This window comes from Pseudophryne corroboree, chromosome 1, assembly GCF_028390025.1.
Source record: "Pseudophryne corroboree isolate aPseCor3 chromosome 1, aPseCor3.hap2, whole genome shotgun sequence".
Classification (NCBI taxonomy): domain Eukaryota; kingdom Metazoa; phylum Chordata; class Amphibia; order Anura; family Myobatrachidae; genus Pseudophryne; species Pseudophryne corroboree.
In genome coordinates, this window is record NC_086444.1 from 871,776,992 (window position 1) to 871,797,257 (window position 20,266).

General features: G+C 46.0%; 1 protein-coding gene across 5 annotated transcripts in view; it reads right to left on the bottom strand.

The window, feature by feature from the left end:
* The window catches only part of MFHAS1 (multifunctional ROCO family signaling regulator 1), a 150,485-nt gene extending 134,723 nt beyond the window's left edge, over window positions 1–15,762 (bottom strand). For 2 of the 5 annotated variants that reach the window (XR_010177374.1, XM_063920042.1), the window contains exon 1: window positions 12,067–15,758. Coding sequence is in view for 2 of the 5 variants with exons in the window: in XM_063920042.1 (XP_063776112.1) it covers window positions 12,067–14,956 (2,890 nt within the window). In the remaining 3 variants the exon portion in view is untranslated. Of the gene's footprint in view, window positions 1–12,066 lie in introns of all 5 variants that reach the window. The other 3 variants (XR_010177375.1, XR_010177376.1, XM_063920043.1) reach the window with 2 other exon arrangements.
* Window positions 15,763–20,266: the final 4,504 nt, after the last annotated feature.

Below are 20,266 nucleotides of genomic sequence, written 5' to 3' on the forward strand. Positions count from 1 at the left end.
AAAAAGGTATTATACATTGCTGCCCAGGGCGCCCCCCCCAGCACCCTGCACCCTCAGTGACAGTTGGTGACTGTTGGTGAAGTGTGCTGACAACAATGGCGCACAGCTGCAGTGCTGTGCGCTACCTTATGAAGACTGAAAGTCTTCTGCCGCCTGTTTCTGGACCTCTGGACCTCTTCAACTTCGGCATCTGCAAGGGGGGTCGGCGGCACGGCTCCGGGACGAACCCCAGGGTGAGACCTGTGTTCCGACTCCCTCTGGAGCTAATGGTGTCCAGTAGCCTAAGAAGCAAATCCATCCTGCACGCAGGTGAGTTTACTTCTCTCCCCTAAGTCCCTCGTAGCAGTGAGCCTGTTGCCAGCAGGTCTCACTGAAAGAAAAAAACCTAACTTAAACTTTTATTCTAAGCAGCTCAGGAGAGCCACCTAGATTGCACCCTTCTCGGCCGGGCACAAAAATCTAACTGAGGCTTGGAGGAGGGTCATAGGGGGAGGAGCCAGTGCACACCACCTGATCCTAAAGCTTTTATTATTGTGCCCTGTCTCCTGCGGAGCCGCTATATCCCCATGGTCCTTACGGAGTCCCCAGCATCCACTAGGACGTCAGAGAAAGGAAAGCTCTGGGAGGAGTGAGAAGTGTATAGAGAGGGGTCGACACTGAGAGGAAGCTCAGCAGATGGGATCTCTCTCAGAGGAGCTGGCGTGCACGTGCAACAGCTCCGCTTGTGTCATATTAATGTTCACTGCCTGTGTGGATGGTTCCGGCCACTGACCTGAAAAGTGAGTGGAATGTAGACAGTCAGCAGTCAGTTCAGCGTCCGTAATCAGAGTTCCTGGTTACAGATCGGTGGGGTAAACTTGGTGCAGGGGTCAGGCCCTGGAGGGCTTCTGGGTCCCATAGCATGGGACATGTTCCACCCATCGTAGTTACAACGCTAACTTAGCTGTTTAAACCGAGCACATTTTCTGAAATGTCTGCCAACTATGCAGGTGCAGACTAATTTTCCAGGGCTTTTCCAGGGGCAGAATAAGAGAGGGAGCCCGTGTGCAGGCTCCGTGCAGGAGCCCTCCTCTTTGTCAGCGGCCGCAGCACTGTAGACTCTGGCTTTGTGCCAGAGTCTACTGCACATGCACAGGTCTCTGGGAAACGTATCTATTGCGCATTTAACCAGGAAAGTGCCCGCCGTGCCATTTCCCACCACGGGACTCTGGAGGGGCAACTAGAATTATATGAGAGCAGTGTGTTTGGTGTGGGTCCCCATGTACCCAATGGACCGTGCACACTGCACACCCTACACCCACTATAGATACGCCAATGCGTGTACCTCAAATAGAAGCACACTGGTGCAATGTGAAATCAGTTGTTGAGGGAGCAGCTGGCACCCTCTTTCACAGATGTAATCCTAACTTTAAGACCTCAACAGAGACTATGTAAAAGCAAGCAATGCCTATTTACAAAGGGTTAAATATCTCATATACATTATTATTATTATTTTTATTTTTTATTTTTAGTACAGTAGCAGTATATATAGCAAACACTAATATGGAACATTTCGCATTTCTGTCCCATTTTCTGCTGCACACTATGAAGAAAGACTCTCTTATATATTCAGTCCAGGGGCAATTAGATTGTTCCATGTGGTACTTTCTGAAGAGATATTATTGAATTAGTGTATGATCAATACTGGCTAGGCAAATATGGAAAAACCATTGTGAAATGGCTTAACCATTTAAAACAGGAGACGTCTCACCTTACTTATCAACTCACAGTTTGTTACACTGAATAATGATGTAATGTTTCCTTTATGGGAATCGTAACTGCCATGTACAGAACATTAGTAATGTTTCATGAGTCATCATTTAAGGTAGTCAAAGCAGAAAACAAGCAAACTGCTAAGCACAATAATAGTACAGCAAACCCATCATGACTTGCCACACTAATGTGTATTTTCTAGTCTACAACAGTCTCACTCCATTTTGTACTTTATATCAAGGAAACATCATATTTGAAATATCTGTCATTCCTGAGTGAAAAGTAAAATTATGAAAATGGCAATTGTTAAACATAAAATGAAATAATTTTACATGAGGAACTTGGGGACCAAAATAAAGCTGGACAGGGGTTATTCGCTGTGTTAATGGATATCATAAAGCTGTTCCATTATGACAGCTTATTGATTCTAAACATCAATAATCATGGAGCTGGCAAGGGAAGGCAGAAGGGCACTATACCTGAAGGTCATCTTGTTTTCAATAGTGTTGCAAAACTGCAGGAATTTATCTGCTGTAGAATACTCCATGGGAAACACTACTGCGGATAAGCATTTACTAAGAGAGCCCTCTCTTACCCCTGTCTCCTGCCTTCCCCTCCTTCATCCACCTTGTATGTATTTGATCTGTTTATTAATTTTATTGAGCGATTTGTATTATTGGAAGAAGCACCGTGCATGTGCCGCAAGGGTCCTGCGACAGCTGTCATAGAGGGTATATTTGCAAAGTGATTGAAAGTCAGGGATCATTAAGAAGAAGGGTCATTAAAAATGCAGGCGTGTTGCAACCACTTTTGCAGGGTGTTTAATTCCCTGCATCTGATTTGATTTGGAACTTACAGTTTGGGCGTGAATGCCCTGTATACGCACCCATTAGTACAGAGTTTAGCCACGCAAAGTGGCCAAACCCATCTAAACACAGGTTTGAGCGCTCAAACCACAGCATTTACGGCACAATTCAGCTCCCCGGCTGCATGCGCGCCTAAATGGAGCAACAACTGAATTGTTCCACTGGGCGCCATCTAATAGGGGCCGGGGAGAAAAACAATTGAATCGGCCCCTAAGTTTAGAAAAGACAAATTAAAAAATATATATATATATTTTGAAAACGCTACATGATAACTTTCCTGATTTTACTAAGCAATACCTCCTAAGTAAAACATCTCAGAACAGTATGTACCCTTGTTTCATTGACAAAAAAAATAAAAATGTATGCTTTTCTACATGTTGCAGCTTGCAACTGTACATAAGTTCTGCAGACACTCACGTCTCAAACTGGTCTTAGCATATAATGCAGGGTTTGGTACGAGACCCAGACAGTCAGAATACAGATAGCAGCATCCCGAAGGTGAGAATCCAGACACTTTTTGTCCTACCACTTACCCTCGTTACCTGCAGCCTAACCCTAAACATCCTCTCCCGCCCCGCAGCCCAACCCTAACACACTCCCCCCGCAGCCTAACCCCCTCGAGACATGCTTACATTCTGAGTTCCAGCGACAGAATTCTCAGCGTTGTCGAGTTCCGACGGCCGGCATTGTGAACGTCAGGATGCCAACTACATCTCATAATGCAGATTCCGTTAACATTCCCATATTAACTACACAATTCCTTATTTTAGTCATCAGTTACATGTAGCTGTTGCTACAGAAAATCAGACAGCGCGCACAACAGTGTGAGTCATTTCATTCCAGTTTCTATTATTGCAACAGATTTCACCCAGTAAACACTGAGCAGTCTAATGCCTTTGCTCATTTTTTTTTTTGTATGTAATTAAAAATGACTGTCTAATGTGATATAAAACCAAAATAGGTCAAATAAAGGAGAGTATATAAATGATCATATCTTAAGCAGGCATCTATAAATATATTCTACAAAGTACAAGCAGTCCAACCCTTTTAAAGAGCATAAAAAGGTTACACATTACACTCATCCGTATTTTCTGCCAAAGATCAGTAAATGGTTTTCCCCTCTGTATTTGGGGGGTTCACTACGGCTGGCCGGCGGTCGGGCTCCCGGCGACCAGCATCCCGGCGCCGGGAGCCCGACCGCCGGCTTACCGACAGCTTGGCGAGCGCAAATGAGCCCCTTGCGGGCTCGCTGCGCTCGCCACGCTACGGGCACGGTGGCGCGCTACGCGCGCCACACTATTTTATTCTCCCTCTATGGGGGTCGTGGACCCCCACGAGGGAAAATAATTGTCGGTATTCCGGCTGTCGGGCTCCCGGCGCCGGTATACTGAGCGCCGGGAGCCCGACCGCCGGCAAACAGAAGACCACCCGTATTTGGGCACATTACGGTTTTGAATAGGAATCAACAACATTTTTCAAACTGTTACACAAATTATTTGCCTCATTCCTCATTTGCCAGCAAATTGCTCATTATGCCAGCGGAATTTGGCACTGCAGTTTGTCATGCCTTGCCGTATTACACCACAAAGCTGAACTAACTGCCCTACATCACACCAGTTCTATTAACAGACTACTAGCGGAAACCAACAGACTGTTAGTTTTTTGGGGTTTTTTAAACTCACACCTTCCATTAAAGCTCTTACCAGGGAGAAATTCTGTTAAGGATAACATGCGAGTATTAACTTACTTTAGGACTGATCATAGAACACCATGCGCACACCAAGGTGGCCATACGTTAAGCCAAGGTGTCGCATGCAGCCTCGCATGCGATACCTTGGCAACTCCCCGCCGGCGGCTATATAGCATACGATACATCGTATGCGGTCATTTTGCATACAATATTTTACATGCGATCCCATTCAAGGATACATCGTATCCCAGCCTTGGAGCAGCAGTGACACTCTCCGGGTTCGCTCAGATGCGCGGGACCTCGCATCAGATTTGGAAGTAAATGAAACACGATTTGACACTTTTTCACACGATTTATCAGCCCGATGGGTTAAAATCGTGTAGAAAAGGAATGGGACATGGACATAAAATGGTTTTGCTTCACTTGCTGTCAATACACTCAGTTTTTAACTGTGCAAACCTTGGAAATTCTGTGTACCATATTCCAATATATCCTGTATATCATAGCTGTGGAAATAACGGGGCTGTCCTCTCACATGGTCCCACCCGGAAAGGGCTGGGAAGTAGTTAGTCTATGCTCCCTTTATCACCCACAACCTCAACGCACATTGAAAGGAAACAAATGGAAGTACCAAATGCAAGGTTGCTTGGGCCATGATCATCCTACCACTGGAGTATTTAGGGGTGGAGGATAATTACATTGAACGCCCCCCTTCCCCCTCCAGACATATATTTCCCTGCCACGTGCTGCTGTATGCACAGTGTGCCAGATATGATCTGCATTAGTCTCTCCACAGGCTTGCAGAGTGAGAGAGTGAGAGAGAGAGAGAGAGAGAGAGAGAGAGAGAGAGAGAGAGAGAGAGAGAGAGAGAAAGAGAGGGGGACTGAGCCAGCATCACTTGAACAGAGAGAGGAGAGAGCTCTCACGACTTCCGGCCAATCCCCTGCGTCTTCTCTCTCCCTATGCTGGCTTTGCCCCAGTCTCCCTGCGTGTGAGCCAGCCTCCTGTGCAAAGCACTACTGGGAGTGTCTCCTGCCTGCATTATCATGTCATCTCAGCTGCAGGAGGATCCCCCATTCGATAAACAGTGGCATACGGAGCGTGTGGTAAGGGTTATGGCTAAAACCAAGTTGGGGAAGGCCCGAACATGGTATCCGAAATGTACCCTTGCTGGCATGCTCCACTCGACACCGGGTTACTAAAGGGAGCAGTTGTTGGCATGGATCGTGAAAAAACTATCCAACCGGCCTAGCTCCTCCCCTTGACATCAGAAGTCCTTTAGCCCACTTGCTTCTAGCATCTACTGGTTGATTATCCTGTACAATTTTCATCCTGAGGGTTGTTTGCATGTATCTGCACACTGTCGCTGCCAGCTCCACCCTTGCAGCAGATACAGGAGATCACTCTCCTGTTCCCTCTCTCTCTCCCCTGATCCTCCCCCCCCCCCCCCAACACACACACACAGTCCCTGATTTCTCTCTGACAGTAGAAGTAGAAGGAGAAGTCAGTAATCATTCATAAACTGCTCCCAAAATGAAAAGTCTAGATCCGCCCCTACATCCTGCACCATAACATACATCAGAGCAAGTCACCCTTTTCCATAGAACTACCAAACCTTTGGAAATTAGACTTTTGCTATTTGCAAAATAATAGTTATCCCTGACTTTTAGTGAATTAAGTGATTGTTCTCAAGAGATGCACAAATGAGGCTTCAAAATGAATAAGCTGAAGCAGACAACTGGTAATGCTTTAAATGATGCATTCACTGGCCGTGACACCTACAGTACATAATAAATACACCGGTTACATTTAAAATAACCTTTACTAGATTAAAAAAAATACAGGTTGAGTATCCCTTATCCAAAATGCTTGGGACCAGAGGTATTTTGGATATCGGATTTTTCCGTATTTTGGAATAATTGCTTACCATAATGAGATATCATGGTGATAGGACCTAAGTCTAAGCACAGAATGCATTTATGTTACATATACACCTTATACACACAGCTTGAAGGTCATATTAGCCATTATTTTTTATAACTTTGTGTATTAAACAAAGTGTGTGTACATTCACACAATTCATTTATGTTTCATACACACCTTATACACACAGCCTGAAGGTTATTTAATACAATATTTTTAATAACTTTGTGTATTAAACAAAGTTTGTGTACATTGAGCCATCAAAAAACAAAGGTTTCATTATCTCATTCTCACTCAAAAAAGTCCGTATTTCGGAATATTCCGTATTTCGGAATATTTGGATATGGGATACTCAACCTGTAATACAAAATTTAAAGTGACCCATTTTATGATGAGCTCATGATAAATTGTGTGTGGCAGATCCACTTTTAATTTTACTCCTGGAAGCATTTTCAAGCATTGAAAAGAATGATTAGCAGGAATTCCTTTGTGCTCTACTAGTCAAACTAAAAAGTCTATTCATAGGAGAGCTTTTCCGTATCATCGTAAGATCAACAGTGCTCCAGAAACACAAAGCGCTGTTTACACAGAATTGTAGCCCTAAACCCACAAGACAAATTTTATTACAATTTCTTTAGAATGAACTCTGCATGCAGATTTGTAGAACACAGTGACATAGAATGCGTGCCCTGAGAGCCTGGAATGTGAGCTCTGTATATGCTCAAGCTTGGTGTGCTGAGGTAACTAGCCAAGGTCACAAGTGCCAAAGCAGCTGCAATACACATACAACTGCCTTGCTCTGTAACTCATTTATTTTAGCTAAATGTATAATAAAAAATATATACGTTTTAGCTGAAACCAGCTTAAGGAATTGTAACCGTTTTTGAAAATCACAGCCAATGATTTAGGAAAAAGTGTATGATGTGCACAGCTATGGCCTGTACTGTGGAGACGACTTTAATCTAGCACCAAGTTATGTAAGGAATCTGGAAAGACTGATTCCAGAGCAAGAAAATGTTTAGTCTTCAGCTATGCAGTAAATCATCCATGTAAGAATGAGGCTCATGATGAGCACTGTAATGCTGTACAGTTATGTTCACTTATCTGTGGAAATCACAAATACTCCATTTATTCATTAGTAATTTTGTAAAATTACTATTCTGGGCAGGCTGTGAAATGATGCAATGAAAAAATTGCCATAACTGGAAACAGATAACTAAAATTAGTAAATCACACACAAAATATACTGGTGTCTGCACAATGGGGGTAATTCCAAGTTGATAGCAGCAGGAATTTAGTTAGCAATTGGGCAAAACCATGTGCACTGCAGGGGAGGCAGATATAACAATTGCAGAGAGAGTTAGATTTGGGTGGGTTATTTTGTTTCTGTGCAGGGTAAATACTGGCTGCTTTATTTTTACACTGCAAATTAGATTGCAGATTGAACACACCCCGCCCAAATCTAAGGGGCCCTACACACTGGCCGACCCGCCGCCGAGCTGCCCGACGGCGGATACGGCCGACCCGGCGACGGGGGGAGTGAAGTTTCTTCACTCCCCCCGTCACGCGGCTCCATAGAACTGCAGGCAAATATGGACGAGATCGTCCATATTGGCCTGCATGCACAGCCGACGGGGGACCAGCGATGAACGAGCGCGGGACCGCGCATCGTTCATCGCTGGAGCCTCCACACTGAAAGATATGAACGAGTTCTCGTTCATTTATGAACGAGATCGTTCATATCTTTCAAAAAATCGGCCAGTGTGTAGGGCCTATAACTCTCTCTGCACATGTTAAATCTGCCTCCCCTGCAGTGCACATGGTTTTGCCCAATTGCTAACTAAATTCCTGCTGCGATCAACTTGGAATTACCCCCAATGTTAGATAAGGAGGCATCTTGCTAGGGTTGTGAAAAACACACATCAGCTTTTATAATAATTTATCCATTTTCACAAAATTTGCTGATATGACTCATTACTCTTATCTGCATATAGGGGCTTCCAGCAATCGAAATTGTACAACAGTTTACTATACGTATCTCTGAACCAAAGACCTAGCATTTTACATAACTACTGCTCTAACACTATTTAATAGAAGTAGTTTAAGGCTTTTCACATCACTGACAAGACAAATTTATAATTTGTGAATGTTGTGGTATTTCACTGAGATTAACCTTTTTACTTTGACGTATGGGGCTGTGCAGTGGTTGCTTATTGACAAAGATATTTTATTTAACTACTTGCCTGGCGTGGTCACATTGGGGCCGATTCAATTGTTTTATTCACGGCCACCGATAGATGGTGCCTGACGGCAGCAAATCAATTGTTCTCCGTGGCTGCTGGGCACCCGAATGGCAGAACACATGTTTCTCGCAGCCTCCTATGTGCAAACTCAGCACTTTTGGCATACAAACCGGAGTTTAGACGGGTTTAGCTGTTTAGGCAACTAAACCCAGTCTGTCCGGGCGCGACATGCATGTATGCCCAAACAATTGAATAGTGAAAATTGTTTGGGTGTCTAAAAAGTCCCTTTTAGACAGGAACATTAGACGCTCAAAACTAATCAATTCCCCCCATTGGGCTCGATTCAATTCAGCGTGAAATTAATAGCACTCGGAATTAACCCCCGATGCTACTCAATTCAGCGCAATGTGACGGCCTACAGAAATCCAACAAAAGTGCTGGCGTGATGCTGATTTCTGCCCTTAGCACAGCAGAAAAAGCATTGCGCCGGGCACTTTAGACTGAGAATGTCATTCTCCCAACTAAACACCCTGTTGAGTCCACAAGAACCGGCTTTATCAGACATGACTTTAGAATGTAAGCTCTCACGAGCAGGGCCCTCTTCCCTCATGTGCTTATCCTTTCTTACTTTAATAATCTTCAACTGCACCAAATCCAGCAGTCTTCTGCCACCTGATACTTCTTCCAGTGTCATCTGCTGATGTAACTGTTTATTTACCCTGTACTTGTCCTAAACTGTCATCAACTGTAAGTTGCTGTTTTCCTGTTTGATTATTTGTTTATGTACTCTGTAATTGGGCGCTGCGGAACCCTTGTGGCGCCATATAAAGGATAATAATAATAATAATAATAACAACGCGCTGAATTGAATAGGACCGGGAGTTAATTCCCGGCGCTATTCGATCAACGCTGAATTGGATTGAGGGCATGGTTTGCAATGACACCAGGCTGTGCGTTATCTGACCTTGTTGCAAACAATGTGACCAGTCAACCGCAGAGACGGTGGCTGCTGGAAGATAATCTTCTTGCATCCACCAATGACAGAGGGACCTCCCAGCTCCTGAACTCTCCCCCAGTGTCTGTCGTGTTGCTAATCACTGCTGATTGGTCAGCACAGCATGACCCCCTACTGGGCAGCTGCACAGGAAATGTAAATTAACCCCCCCTCAACCCCCCAGTGTGTGCCTGGCCGCTGCTCAGATGAACAGCCATTGGGGAAATAAGTAGCAATGGCCCCAGTGCTCCAAATTGTTGAAAAAATTCTATTTTACAATTGTTCATTTTTTCTTTATTTTTATTAATAAAATCATTTTGGAAAAGTTCTAATTCATTAAACACAACAATTCCTGAACAACTTTTTTTGGAAAACAAAATCACGAGTTAAGTGGTTCATGCTCACCAGAAGGGCCCTACACACTGGCAGATAAAATGCACGATATGAACGTTCTTGTGCATTAATGAACGAGAACTCGTTCATATCGTGCAGTGTGTAGGCACCAACGATTAACGATGCGCGGCCCCGCGCTCTTTAATCGTTGGTGCCCCGTCGCTTATGCATGCAGGCCAATATGGACGAGATTGTCCATATTAGCATGCAGTGCTATGGAGCCGGGCGACAGGGGGAGTGAAGAGATTTCACTCCCCCCTCCCCGCCGCCGGGTCGCCCGTATCCGCCGTCGGGCAGCTCGGCGGCGGATCTGCCAGTGTGTAGGGCCCATTAGGCTGATTCTGAGTTGGGATAATAAAAAAAAAAAAAAAAAAAGGGGATGGATCCAGACTAAAATCTAAACTGCAGTGTAAAATAAAAGCTGTCCAGCATTTCAAATCAGCCAGTATTGACCTTGCATGAGAAAGAAAATGTGTTTGAACCCTGATTTGTCAAGGTGTCAAGTTACTTTCTTTTTTCACTTTGCTCCTGACTAATAAAGAGCCCCTTCTATGGAAAAAAAAGCAAAACTTTCAGTAATTTCCAATAGTTCCTCTTACACAATTAGTGCAAACCCAGAAATTCATGCTGTTTCTAGGGACACTAAATATATGCACTTTAGAAGTAAAAGTAACATTAGTACCTATGATATCAGTAAACAAAGTACACCTGAGAATAAAGGGATTAAAGATAGCTCAAAAACATTTTCATTAGTAAATTAGAAAATGTTGCAATACTAATCAAAAGCTGTGAGAATCCGCAATAATGATATCGCGGTTTTACATTGGTTCCTTCATTTGATATGAAAAAGGACAAGCGCTGATGTTGCCATGGACCAGTTATTGGGAAACTGTACTAGACTGTTTTCAGATCAGGCTAAAAGATTTTGGGGGGAATTTATCAAAGCTAGAAGAGAGATCAAATTTGAAAGATAATGTACCAGCCATTCAGCTTCTGCCTTACATTTTATAGGCTTTATTTGTAAAATGACAGTTAGGAGCTGATTGGTTGCTACTTTATCTCTCATAGTTTTGTCTCTCTCTTTTAAAAAATATCCACACTGTAACGAGAACGGACCATGTGTCAGATCTTACTGATTTCTAGTATGACTCACATGATCGCACAAATCATCACACAATCAACATCCTCCTTCACTGATCAAAAAGTCAAGATACCCAAAATAAATATTATGCAGCTCAGTGCAACAATATTCTAATGAAAATATGTGGTTTGAAAACAATATCCCAGTGTCAATGACCTCAGAGGGGAAATGGACATTCTAGAGATGCTATTAAGAAGACATGTTGCAGCTGTTCAGGTTTCCATTCCACAAAACGTGTGGAACCCTATAGTTTCTTTATGTGCACAATCCTGCCTACGTTGGCTACCTAGAGCTATACAAGATGCATGCCCACTTCAGGATTGTGGAAACCGCAAAAACAGCACTTCAGTGTCCATCCAACCTGTGTGTCCTCTAATTAAGCCTCAGTAAATATTCCTAGATATACAACAGGTACATTCAGTTGCCTTATCACATGCTCTACAGCTTGTTGCTATTATATCCTATATATGCAAATGTCTGTTTTGTGAAATATACAGAGAATTAGTGTATATGAATCATTAAAATGATACAACCTCCTCCTCTTTGAGAGACCCGTCCTGACTCTCTCAATGTACATTAATTTACATATATCAAACTGTAGTTACTACGCTTAAATTACCACCCACAACTATAACCCTCGTAAACTACAAACAGAAATATTACAATGAAAATGCAAACACTTGTTTAATAACATTTTCCAATCTAATTTCCTGAAGTTTTTTTATACCATACTTTGCTTGTGCAATTTGTTTCCTTGAAACAATTGTGGCCAGTCATTTATAGTAATCAGTCAAAAATATAAATAAAAAAAAATACAGCGCTCAACAACTGCACCAAAGGCACATTTAAAACATCATTGTCAAAATGACTTCAATTTGCCTTTAGAAATTATTAAGCTCACCTTTAAAACACATTTTAAATGATGGGTATGCACAAAAACTTCTACAGACAAACTGATTTGTAATGAGCAACAAAACTTCATGAACATAAAAAATAAAACTCCGTTTGCAAAAGGTCAACTGAAAATGGCATGTAGCCTACTGTATGTCTAACATAAATCTTACCTGGAAAGGTGTGTGGGTTGGGTGATCCCCTCTTAAGGCACTTGGAACAAAGAACATGTACTGTGTAGTAAAGGCCTGGCCACTCTTGTAATAGTGCATTCAGTTCTTCAACCAAGGGTGTTATTGCCTGCCATGCAGTCCATATGTTAGGCAGTGAGGCATGGCTGGCAATAGATAAAATGTCTGGCTGTAAGGCTCCTTTTGAAGGTCGAAAGCTCACTACAACTGGCACTTTTCCCCTGTATGCAAAGATCTGAAATTTACCATCTGAGCGATGAACTATGTGACTGTTAATCTGGACACTAAAGCGGGCAAACAAGCCAGGCGGGAATATAAACGGAAAGCTGTATTCTATCTGAAGCTGTTCAACCGCTAAAGATTGTCCTGATAGATTTGTACCATTGATCCAAGCCTCAGCATGTGGTACCTCATTCTTTACATAACATGGAAACTTATACCAGGCAGTTGCTCCATTCAAGGGTTTAGATTTTGGTTTATTTATACAATAACAGAGACCCATTTTTTCCAAGAGTTCAAGGATGAGCTGCAAGTCTTGTTGTGTTTTGATATGTGGTTTGAGAAGCAATTTAATCACATGAGTGGGCAATAGTCCATGAAGAAGGAACCCTTCCACATAATGATGCAACTGTGTGGCCCTCAGCTCATCTACCTTACTGTCACTCATAAGTTTCTGCAGTAGGACAGAGGCATCCCTCTGGAAAAAAACATTCAAAATGTCAATCAGTTTTGTCAGATTATGGAAAACGTACTCTTTAAGAGTCACATTGTCTTCAAAATAAAGCAGCTTGCCACTCTCATGTAAATAAGACAGGGCACTCTGCAGCCTGTCCTCGGTTAGCCCTGCCTGTAGGCCTAGTCTTGCCGAATCCCACCAGGTCAGCCACAGCTCCTGAGGTTTAAAGTGCAATTCCTCCAGCATTTGCCAAGATTTAGGAAGAACTCTATGTAAGTTTGGGAAAATCTCTCTGTGTTCGGCCACAGAAAGCAGCTTTTCCCTCAAGCGCCTAATGTTCGAATAATCGTTGCAGCTAACACAAAGCACAGGTGAGAGAATCTGAAGACGGTTGTTCATTAAATATTGGAACTGGGCTTTTCTTCTTCTCAAATTCTTGTCATTAACACCATAAAAAGCTGCATGAGGGTTTGAGGAACGCATGTCGTAGTCTTGGCTGAGAGCTTCATCAACAGTCTGTGCCAAATTTTGTAGTGTCTCTGAATCCTTCTTCTCCTGCTGTGATATCTGTTGGTGTATATCAAGGCATTTCTCCTCCATCTCCATCCCCTCACATAAATCTGCATGAGTCCCTACTATGCAAACAACTGCATGTGGTACCTTGGCACTGATAAAATGTAGAAAATACCCTACAGATGTATAAAAATGCTTAGAAACGTAGGACTTTAAATTAACTACTAAGATATAGAGAGCACCAGGGGAGAGAAAGAAAGGGTTGATTATGTCATAGCTCTGGTCCCCAGCTAAATCATAAACGATAAAGATAAGTCCTCGCTCCGCATCAGCAGTCCAGTTAGTGACCTCAATCCCTGTATTTACCAGTATCCGACTGGTTTGGTGACCGTCGGTCAGGCAATGTCTCAGCACAGTTTTGCCAGCATTCTTCAGCCCAGAGAGGACTAGTTTTAACCTTGGCTTTACTGCTGGCTGTGAATGGGCAAGTTCCTTCTGATAAGCAGCAATGTAAGGGATGCCTTTCATACACACCTCATAAGGGGGCTGAATCAGGGGGTTGTCTTTGATCTTCCAGATTTTAACTTTGGAGAGCTTACCAAAGTCATCAGGGAGAATTGCTATTTGGTTGCCCTGCAAGACCAGCTCCTCCAGTAAGCCGAGCTTCACAATGGTGTCTGGCAGGTACCTGATCCTGTTGTTGTCCAGCCACAAAGTCACCAGCCTGAGGAGGCTGCAGATTCCTTCTGGCACTACGGTCAGCCTGTTCCTGCTCATGTAGAGCTCCTCCAGCTCCCGCAGCTGCAGCAGGATCCCGGGGAATTCCTGGAAGGAGTTGGAGGACAAGTTGATCATCCTCAGCTTCTGCAGGGAGCCGAAGCCGTCAGCCAGCGAGCACAGGCGGTTGTTGTCCAGCATGAGGCTCTCCAGGTTGCTGAGCTGACAGAAGGAGTCGGGCAGGGAGCAGAGGCCTGTGCTGCTCAGCCACAGCACCTTCAGGGAGCTCATGGCCCGGATGCCGTCGGGGAGGGAGCCGCCGCAGCTGCTGCCCAGCATCTTGTTGCCGGAGAAGTCCAGCTCCTCCAGGCCGGGCAGGTGCAGCAGCTGTTGGGGGAAGCTGCGCAGCTCGTTGTGGTCCAGGTCCAGGGCTCGGAGGCGGGGCAGCGCCTGCACGGTGTCCGGCAGGTGGCTGATGCGGTTGAAGCTGACGTCCAGTTCCTCCAGCTGCAGCAGGGAGCCGATCTGCCGGGGCAAGGTCTGCAGCTTGTTGTGGCTCAGGCAGAGCTTCCGCAGCTGGCCCAGCAGCCCAACCGCCTCGGTCAGACAGCTCAGCTGGTTGTGGCTCATGTCCAGCTCGGTCAGGCGGCCCAGCTCGTACACGGCCGAGGGCACGCTGAGGAACTTGTTCCTGCGCAGGATGAGGACGTGCAGGTTGCCCGCACCCAGGCTCTGCAGCCCGTCCGGCACCTCCTCCAGGGAGTTGTTGCCCAGGTTCAGCACCTCCACGTCCCCCAGGTCCTCGGGCAGGATGAGCTTGTTCTGCTCCCCGCAGCTCAGTGTCAGCTGGCGCAGGCTGCTCCGCAGTTTCCTGGAGCGCAGGGCTGCGTCCCTCCATAGCCGGGCGGTCCTCAGGTCACAGCTGGCGCTGCTGCCGCAGGCGTCCTGTGCTGCCATCATCATCATTGTCAGGGGGGTGGGAGGTCAGCGCCGGGACAGCGGCATGGTCGGGGCCGGGGTCAGCGCTCCGTCAGCCGGCTGCAGGAGGGGGGCGCATACATAACGCCGGCAGCGCCTGTTACATGATGTCCCCGATGTGCTGCTGCAGCCGGTGACACCGCCTCAGGGTTGGGGAGGCAGCAGGGGGCAGTGCCGCGGAGGGGAGGAGAAGGAGGCTGGAGCAGCAGCAGAGAGATCCGGGCAGCAGCCGGGGTAGCTGGCAGCGATGCCCACCGTCTTATGCCTGGCCTGGCTGCATCCCCTTCGTACAGCGGGCAGCGGCTGGCATGCTGAGGGGGGGCAACTGCACATGTTTCCCTGCCCCCCTGTGTGAGATCCGGCGGTGACAGCAGCAGCAGTGATGGTAATAACAATGGCAGAGCAGAAAGATACAAAAAAAAAAAATTCAACTTCCTCACTGCAGCTCCTTCCCGGCAGCCTCAGCCCACAGGGAGGGAGCCGGCGGCTATTGTCTGTGCAGGGATGATGTCTTCTGCTTCCCAATGAGTGGATGTGTCCTTGGTGGAGGAGGAGGAGTGGCCGCCGCTGCTCCCGTGAGTAGTATCAGCAGCAGCTCCCTCTCTCTGTGCTGTGATGATGGTGACTCCTAACCTGCTGCTCCCTCCCCTCCTCCCTCTCACATCACAGGGTGGGGACTGGCACACACACGTAGCTCAGAAGTGAGAGCAGCCGCCTTCACGCTTGCTGTGTGAGGTGTACGCCACCTTGTGGCCATGCCAGTGCTATAGCGGTCTCTGTTCAGGCCACGTAACTCCTCACAGCTGAGTTACCCGCTGACTGCGGGATCATGGTGCTGCCGGCAGTGTGACAGGAGCATATGTCACCTCCTGCTTGTGTACAAGTCACGCTGAGGGTGAGGTGTATCAAGCCAATGGGGGAAAACGTGGAGAAGTTGCACATAGCAACCACCCTCTATAAAATTGCAGTTGGAAGCTGATTGGTTGGTATGGGAAGCATATCCACTTCTTTTTTTTTTTACTAGGTTTGATACATCTCCCCTTCAGCAGATAGGGCACCACCAATGCACAATGGAGGTGATTCATATCTGATCGCTGGGCTGTCATTTTGCTGTCCTGCGATCAGATAGTCGCCATCTCCAGGAGTGTAAATTCGCCGTGGAAGTGTGGGATGCAATGTGTATGGCAAACTGCGAAAATCCAGTGCGTGCAGTCTGTGCGCAACCCAGGACTTACTCCTACAGTGTGATCACAACAGGCTGATCGGGGCCATAGCGGACATCAGACATCTGAAAACACTTGGACACATCAGGGTTTTTCCGGACACTCCCAATAAACGCTCAGTTACCACCCACAAACTGCCTCCTCCTGTCAATCACCTTGCGAACGCCCGTGCGAACAGATTTTTTGCACCATCCTGTTGCTGGCCCGCTATGCCCGTTGTTGTCCGACGAACGTGCGCATTGCGGTGCATGCGCATTTAGGACCTGCTCGCCAGCTGTGCGAAAACGTACAGCAGCGATCAGATCTGAATGACCCCCAATGCAGTGACATGCGGTGGGGTGAGGCAGGTGAGGCAGAGCTTTTCCTGTCATACTTACGTTTAAACCAGCGCTTTGACTGAATAAAGTATATGAAAAATACTAATAATTTGTTTGAAATATCTTCTTTGCATTATTCTAATAATTTTTATAGCCCAAACTCTGGAGTAAAAAGTCTATGGCAGGTGAGGCAGTGCCTCCCCTGAATATCTTTTCCGCACATCTCTGATCAAAACTCACAAAATTTCCAGGAGTTTATACTGCTGCACCTGTGTATAATGCCCAGATGTACCCTTTGGCTCATATATTGCATGTAAATCTGGCTCTGGTGCAAGCAAGTGCTTCCTGAGCAATTTAGCTCACCGCACGTCCCTGCCCCAATGTGTATCATCCGATATTGATCCTGATTGTTTTCACAAATGCAACACTGCTAAGCTTTCCAATTGTGCATCACCTCCAGCATTCATCAGCTCATTACTAGCACATGTGTATTGCTTAGGTGAGTAACAAAGTGCTAAATCATTTGTGATGATTGTTTAGCATAGATAAAAAAAATCTTTGACTGTCAGGTAAATACCCTGTGTTATAAATCTCTCCTGGGAATGTCTGAATTATGGTAAAGTAGCCCCCAATATTTATTTACCAATATAGATTAGAATATAATTGATCTATATTTTTATGGGCATCCCAAAAAAATAAATAATTGAAGCTTGTTTGAAAACGTTTAAGTAGTGCACACCACAACATCCCCAACACCATTCACATTATGTTGACTGCTGCTTAAGCTACAGTAGGTACACACTGGCAGATTTTTTTTTTTTTTTTTTTGGTCTGCCCGACAATCTGACTATTTTTCAGGAAATTGTAGGCCAAAATATCTGAGCTACACACTTAAAGATTTTTTTTTTTTCAGTTACCAATTTTCTGCCACATCACACTGCGTTTGCATATATCCACCCACAAGGTGGATGACATAGTGACAGGTAAACATAGGAAATGTGGGCAGATTATTAAAAATGTGCACACACTGCAAGATATCGGGAATTTGTGGCCAAGATTTTTGGTCTGGGCCGATTGATAGGAAAATCGATCGTTCGGGTGTGTGTGCAAGACATTTAATACCCCGTTCACATCGCACAAATAACCCGGTATCGACACGGCATATTGCCATGTCGAAACGGGTCAGTGTGCGATGTTAAAACGCCTTTGCCGAATTAGCGGGTCGCCTGACCCGGTAATTCAACCCGGTTAAAAAGAAGGGTTATTACCGGGTTGAATACCGGGTCAGGTGCAGTGTGAATGGGAGCCGCGTCGATGCGACACTGCTCCCATTCACAGCATAGGGAGAGGCGGCGCAGGAGATGAGCTCATCTCCCAGCGCCGCCTCCACCCCCGCCCCTGCTGCTGCTGCGCCCCCCGCTGCTATGGTAACCGACCCGGTATATTGCCGGGTCGGAAAGCCAGCAAAGGAGCGCAAATGCCGGATCCCACCCGGTAAGGACACGTTTCTCTTACCGGGTAGGATCCGGCATTTGCGATCTGAAAGCAGCATTACTCAGCCTTAATTCTGATTACTTCGTAAATATATACTATGCATACATCATGTGCACAGTACATGTACTTGTAATCAGGAGCTGTGGGCAGCATTCATCCACATGGTGCCTGAAACTAGAGCACAGCTAGATATAGCAACATTGATCCCTGAGATGGATCTTGCATGCACTCAGCATACTACCTCAGTAGCAGGTGGAATTCGGTGAAAGCCGGACCGGAACAGATTCCGGAATGCCAGATGAGACGTGCTCCCTACAGCGACACCTGCCGCTGAGGATCTCTGTAAGCGCGTGCCCGTACGGGGGCGTGTCTGACAGGCTGTCAGCGGGGAGACAGGGAGCGAGAGTTTAGAGCCGGCTCCCTCACAGGGTGGTCTTCAGTATGCCGGCTGTCAGGATCCCGGCGCACATTATACCGGCGCCGGAATCCCGACAGCCGGCATACCGACACTTATTCTCCCTCGTGGGGATCCACGACCCCCCTGGAGGGAGAATAAGCGCGCCACCGTGCCCGCAGCGTGGCGAGCGTAGCGTGGCGAGCGCAGCGAGCCCGCAAGGGGCTCATTTGCGCTCGCCACACCGTCGGTAAGCCGGCGGTCGGTATCCCGGCGCCGGTATGCTGGTCGCCGGGAGCCCGACCGCCGGCAGACCGTACTACACCCCCCTAACAAAGCTGCGGCTGCTGCTTCCGGAAGACTGTCAGCCCTGCTCAGCGGAGGGGTCCGTGCACTGCTGTTTGCTGGGAGAAATGACAGCCTCCAGGCTTCAGTCCTACCCCACTGCTGCTGTCCCCCAGACACAGGGAGGGAGGGAGCAGCACAGGGAGATGCTGGTGCTACAAATCATATTTAACTGCTTGTTGCATACGGAGAGGGGCATAAACAAACGCAGGGGAGGTTTCCAGTTGCCCGGAAACCCCCCTCCTCTTAGCAAGTGTCTCAAACTATGACAATAGCAATGGTATACAATGCAATTACTAGAGCTGCTGCCACATCATGCAGTTTAAGGGACAGGGCAGAGCTGCTGCACATGCCCAGTGGTAGCAGCTTCTTCTACCAAGTTTGCTATTTATGTGTATCTGAATCCTCAATCAATCCATTAGACTAGTGAGTAGCAATCAAGAAGAAGAGACAGGAGCCTCACCATGAGGTGGGAGAATGTGTACTGGTTATGTTTGTGTATTTATTTATTTATTTATTTATTCATTGCGGTATGTTTAACCTTTTCCTGCCCACTTATTTTTATTATGTAAATGTGTGATACAGCCTATACTAAAGACCATCTATAGTGTTAAATATTAATACTGTTTTCCATACAGTATCAAAAATATAAAAAGACCAATATTTACATTAATGTCCAGAGTTGTTACTAGGTTCTTCTACCACTCCCCCAGACTCCCGTTTTTGCTCCATTGTCCGTAGAGTGGGATATCATGTGGACTGCATTTGGAAACTCCCCTCTAGAAATCCTGCGTTTGCCACTGAGGGGGACATGTACTGTGTGGAATACAGTATTATATATAATAAATAATGAATTATCCCTTGCCCTCAGTTAATGTTGAAAGGGTAGGTGTTGTATCCAGTGGTACATAGAGGAGGGGGGAGTGGGTACAAATTACCCAGGCCCGAGTTCACTCCCACCCCCCACCCACCCACCCCCAGTATACATGTGGGGTGGTCAGCGGCGGTGGCGACATTTTCCCAGTGATCTCTTGGGGAAGATGGTGCAGCACATGGGGCCTTATTCAGCTTCTCTTGCAGTTTTGCTAAATTAGCAAAACTGCAACTGCTTGCAATCATATGCTGGGGGCCGCCCAGCACAGGGCAAAGCCACCCAGCATGCAAATGGCCACAAGCGATGCTATCACAATTGATCGCATTGCTGGTCCCACAAAATAAGGGATGCCCCCTGCCTGCGCAGCCTGGCTGCGAAGGCAGGTGCAGCGTGGCCATTTTACCTGACACAGCAGTCTTGTTTGACGACATGTGTCCGCTCTGAAAACGCCCCAGTCCTACCTGTGTTCACAAGAATGTTGGAATATTATGGTAATATGACATGTTGATAAAAACAGAGAATGTAATTTCCATAAATTTACTATCACCACATTATCCTCTCTAGGAATAAATAATTAGTATATAAAGATAATTAAATTTCTCTGACGTCCTAGTGGATGCTGGGAACTCCGTAAGGACCATGGGGAATAGC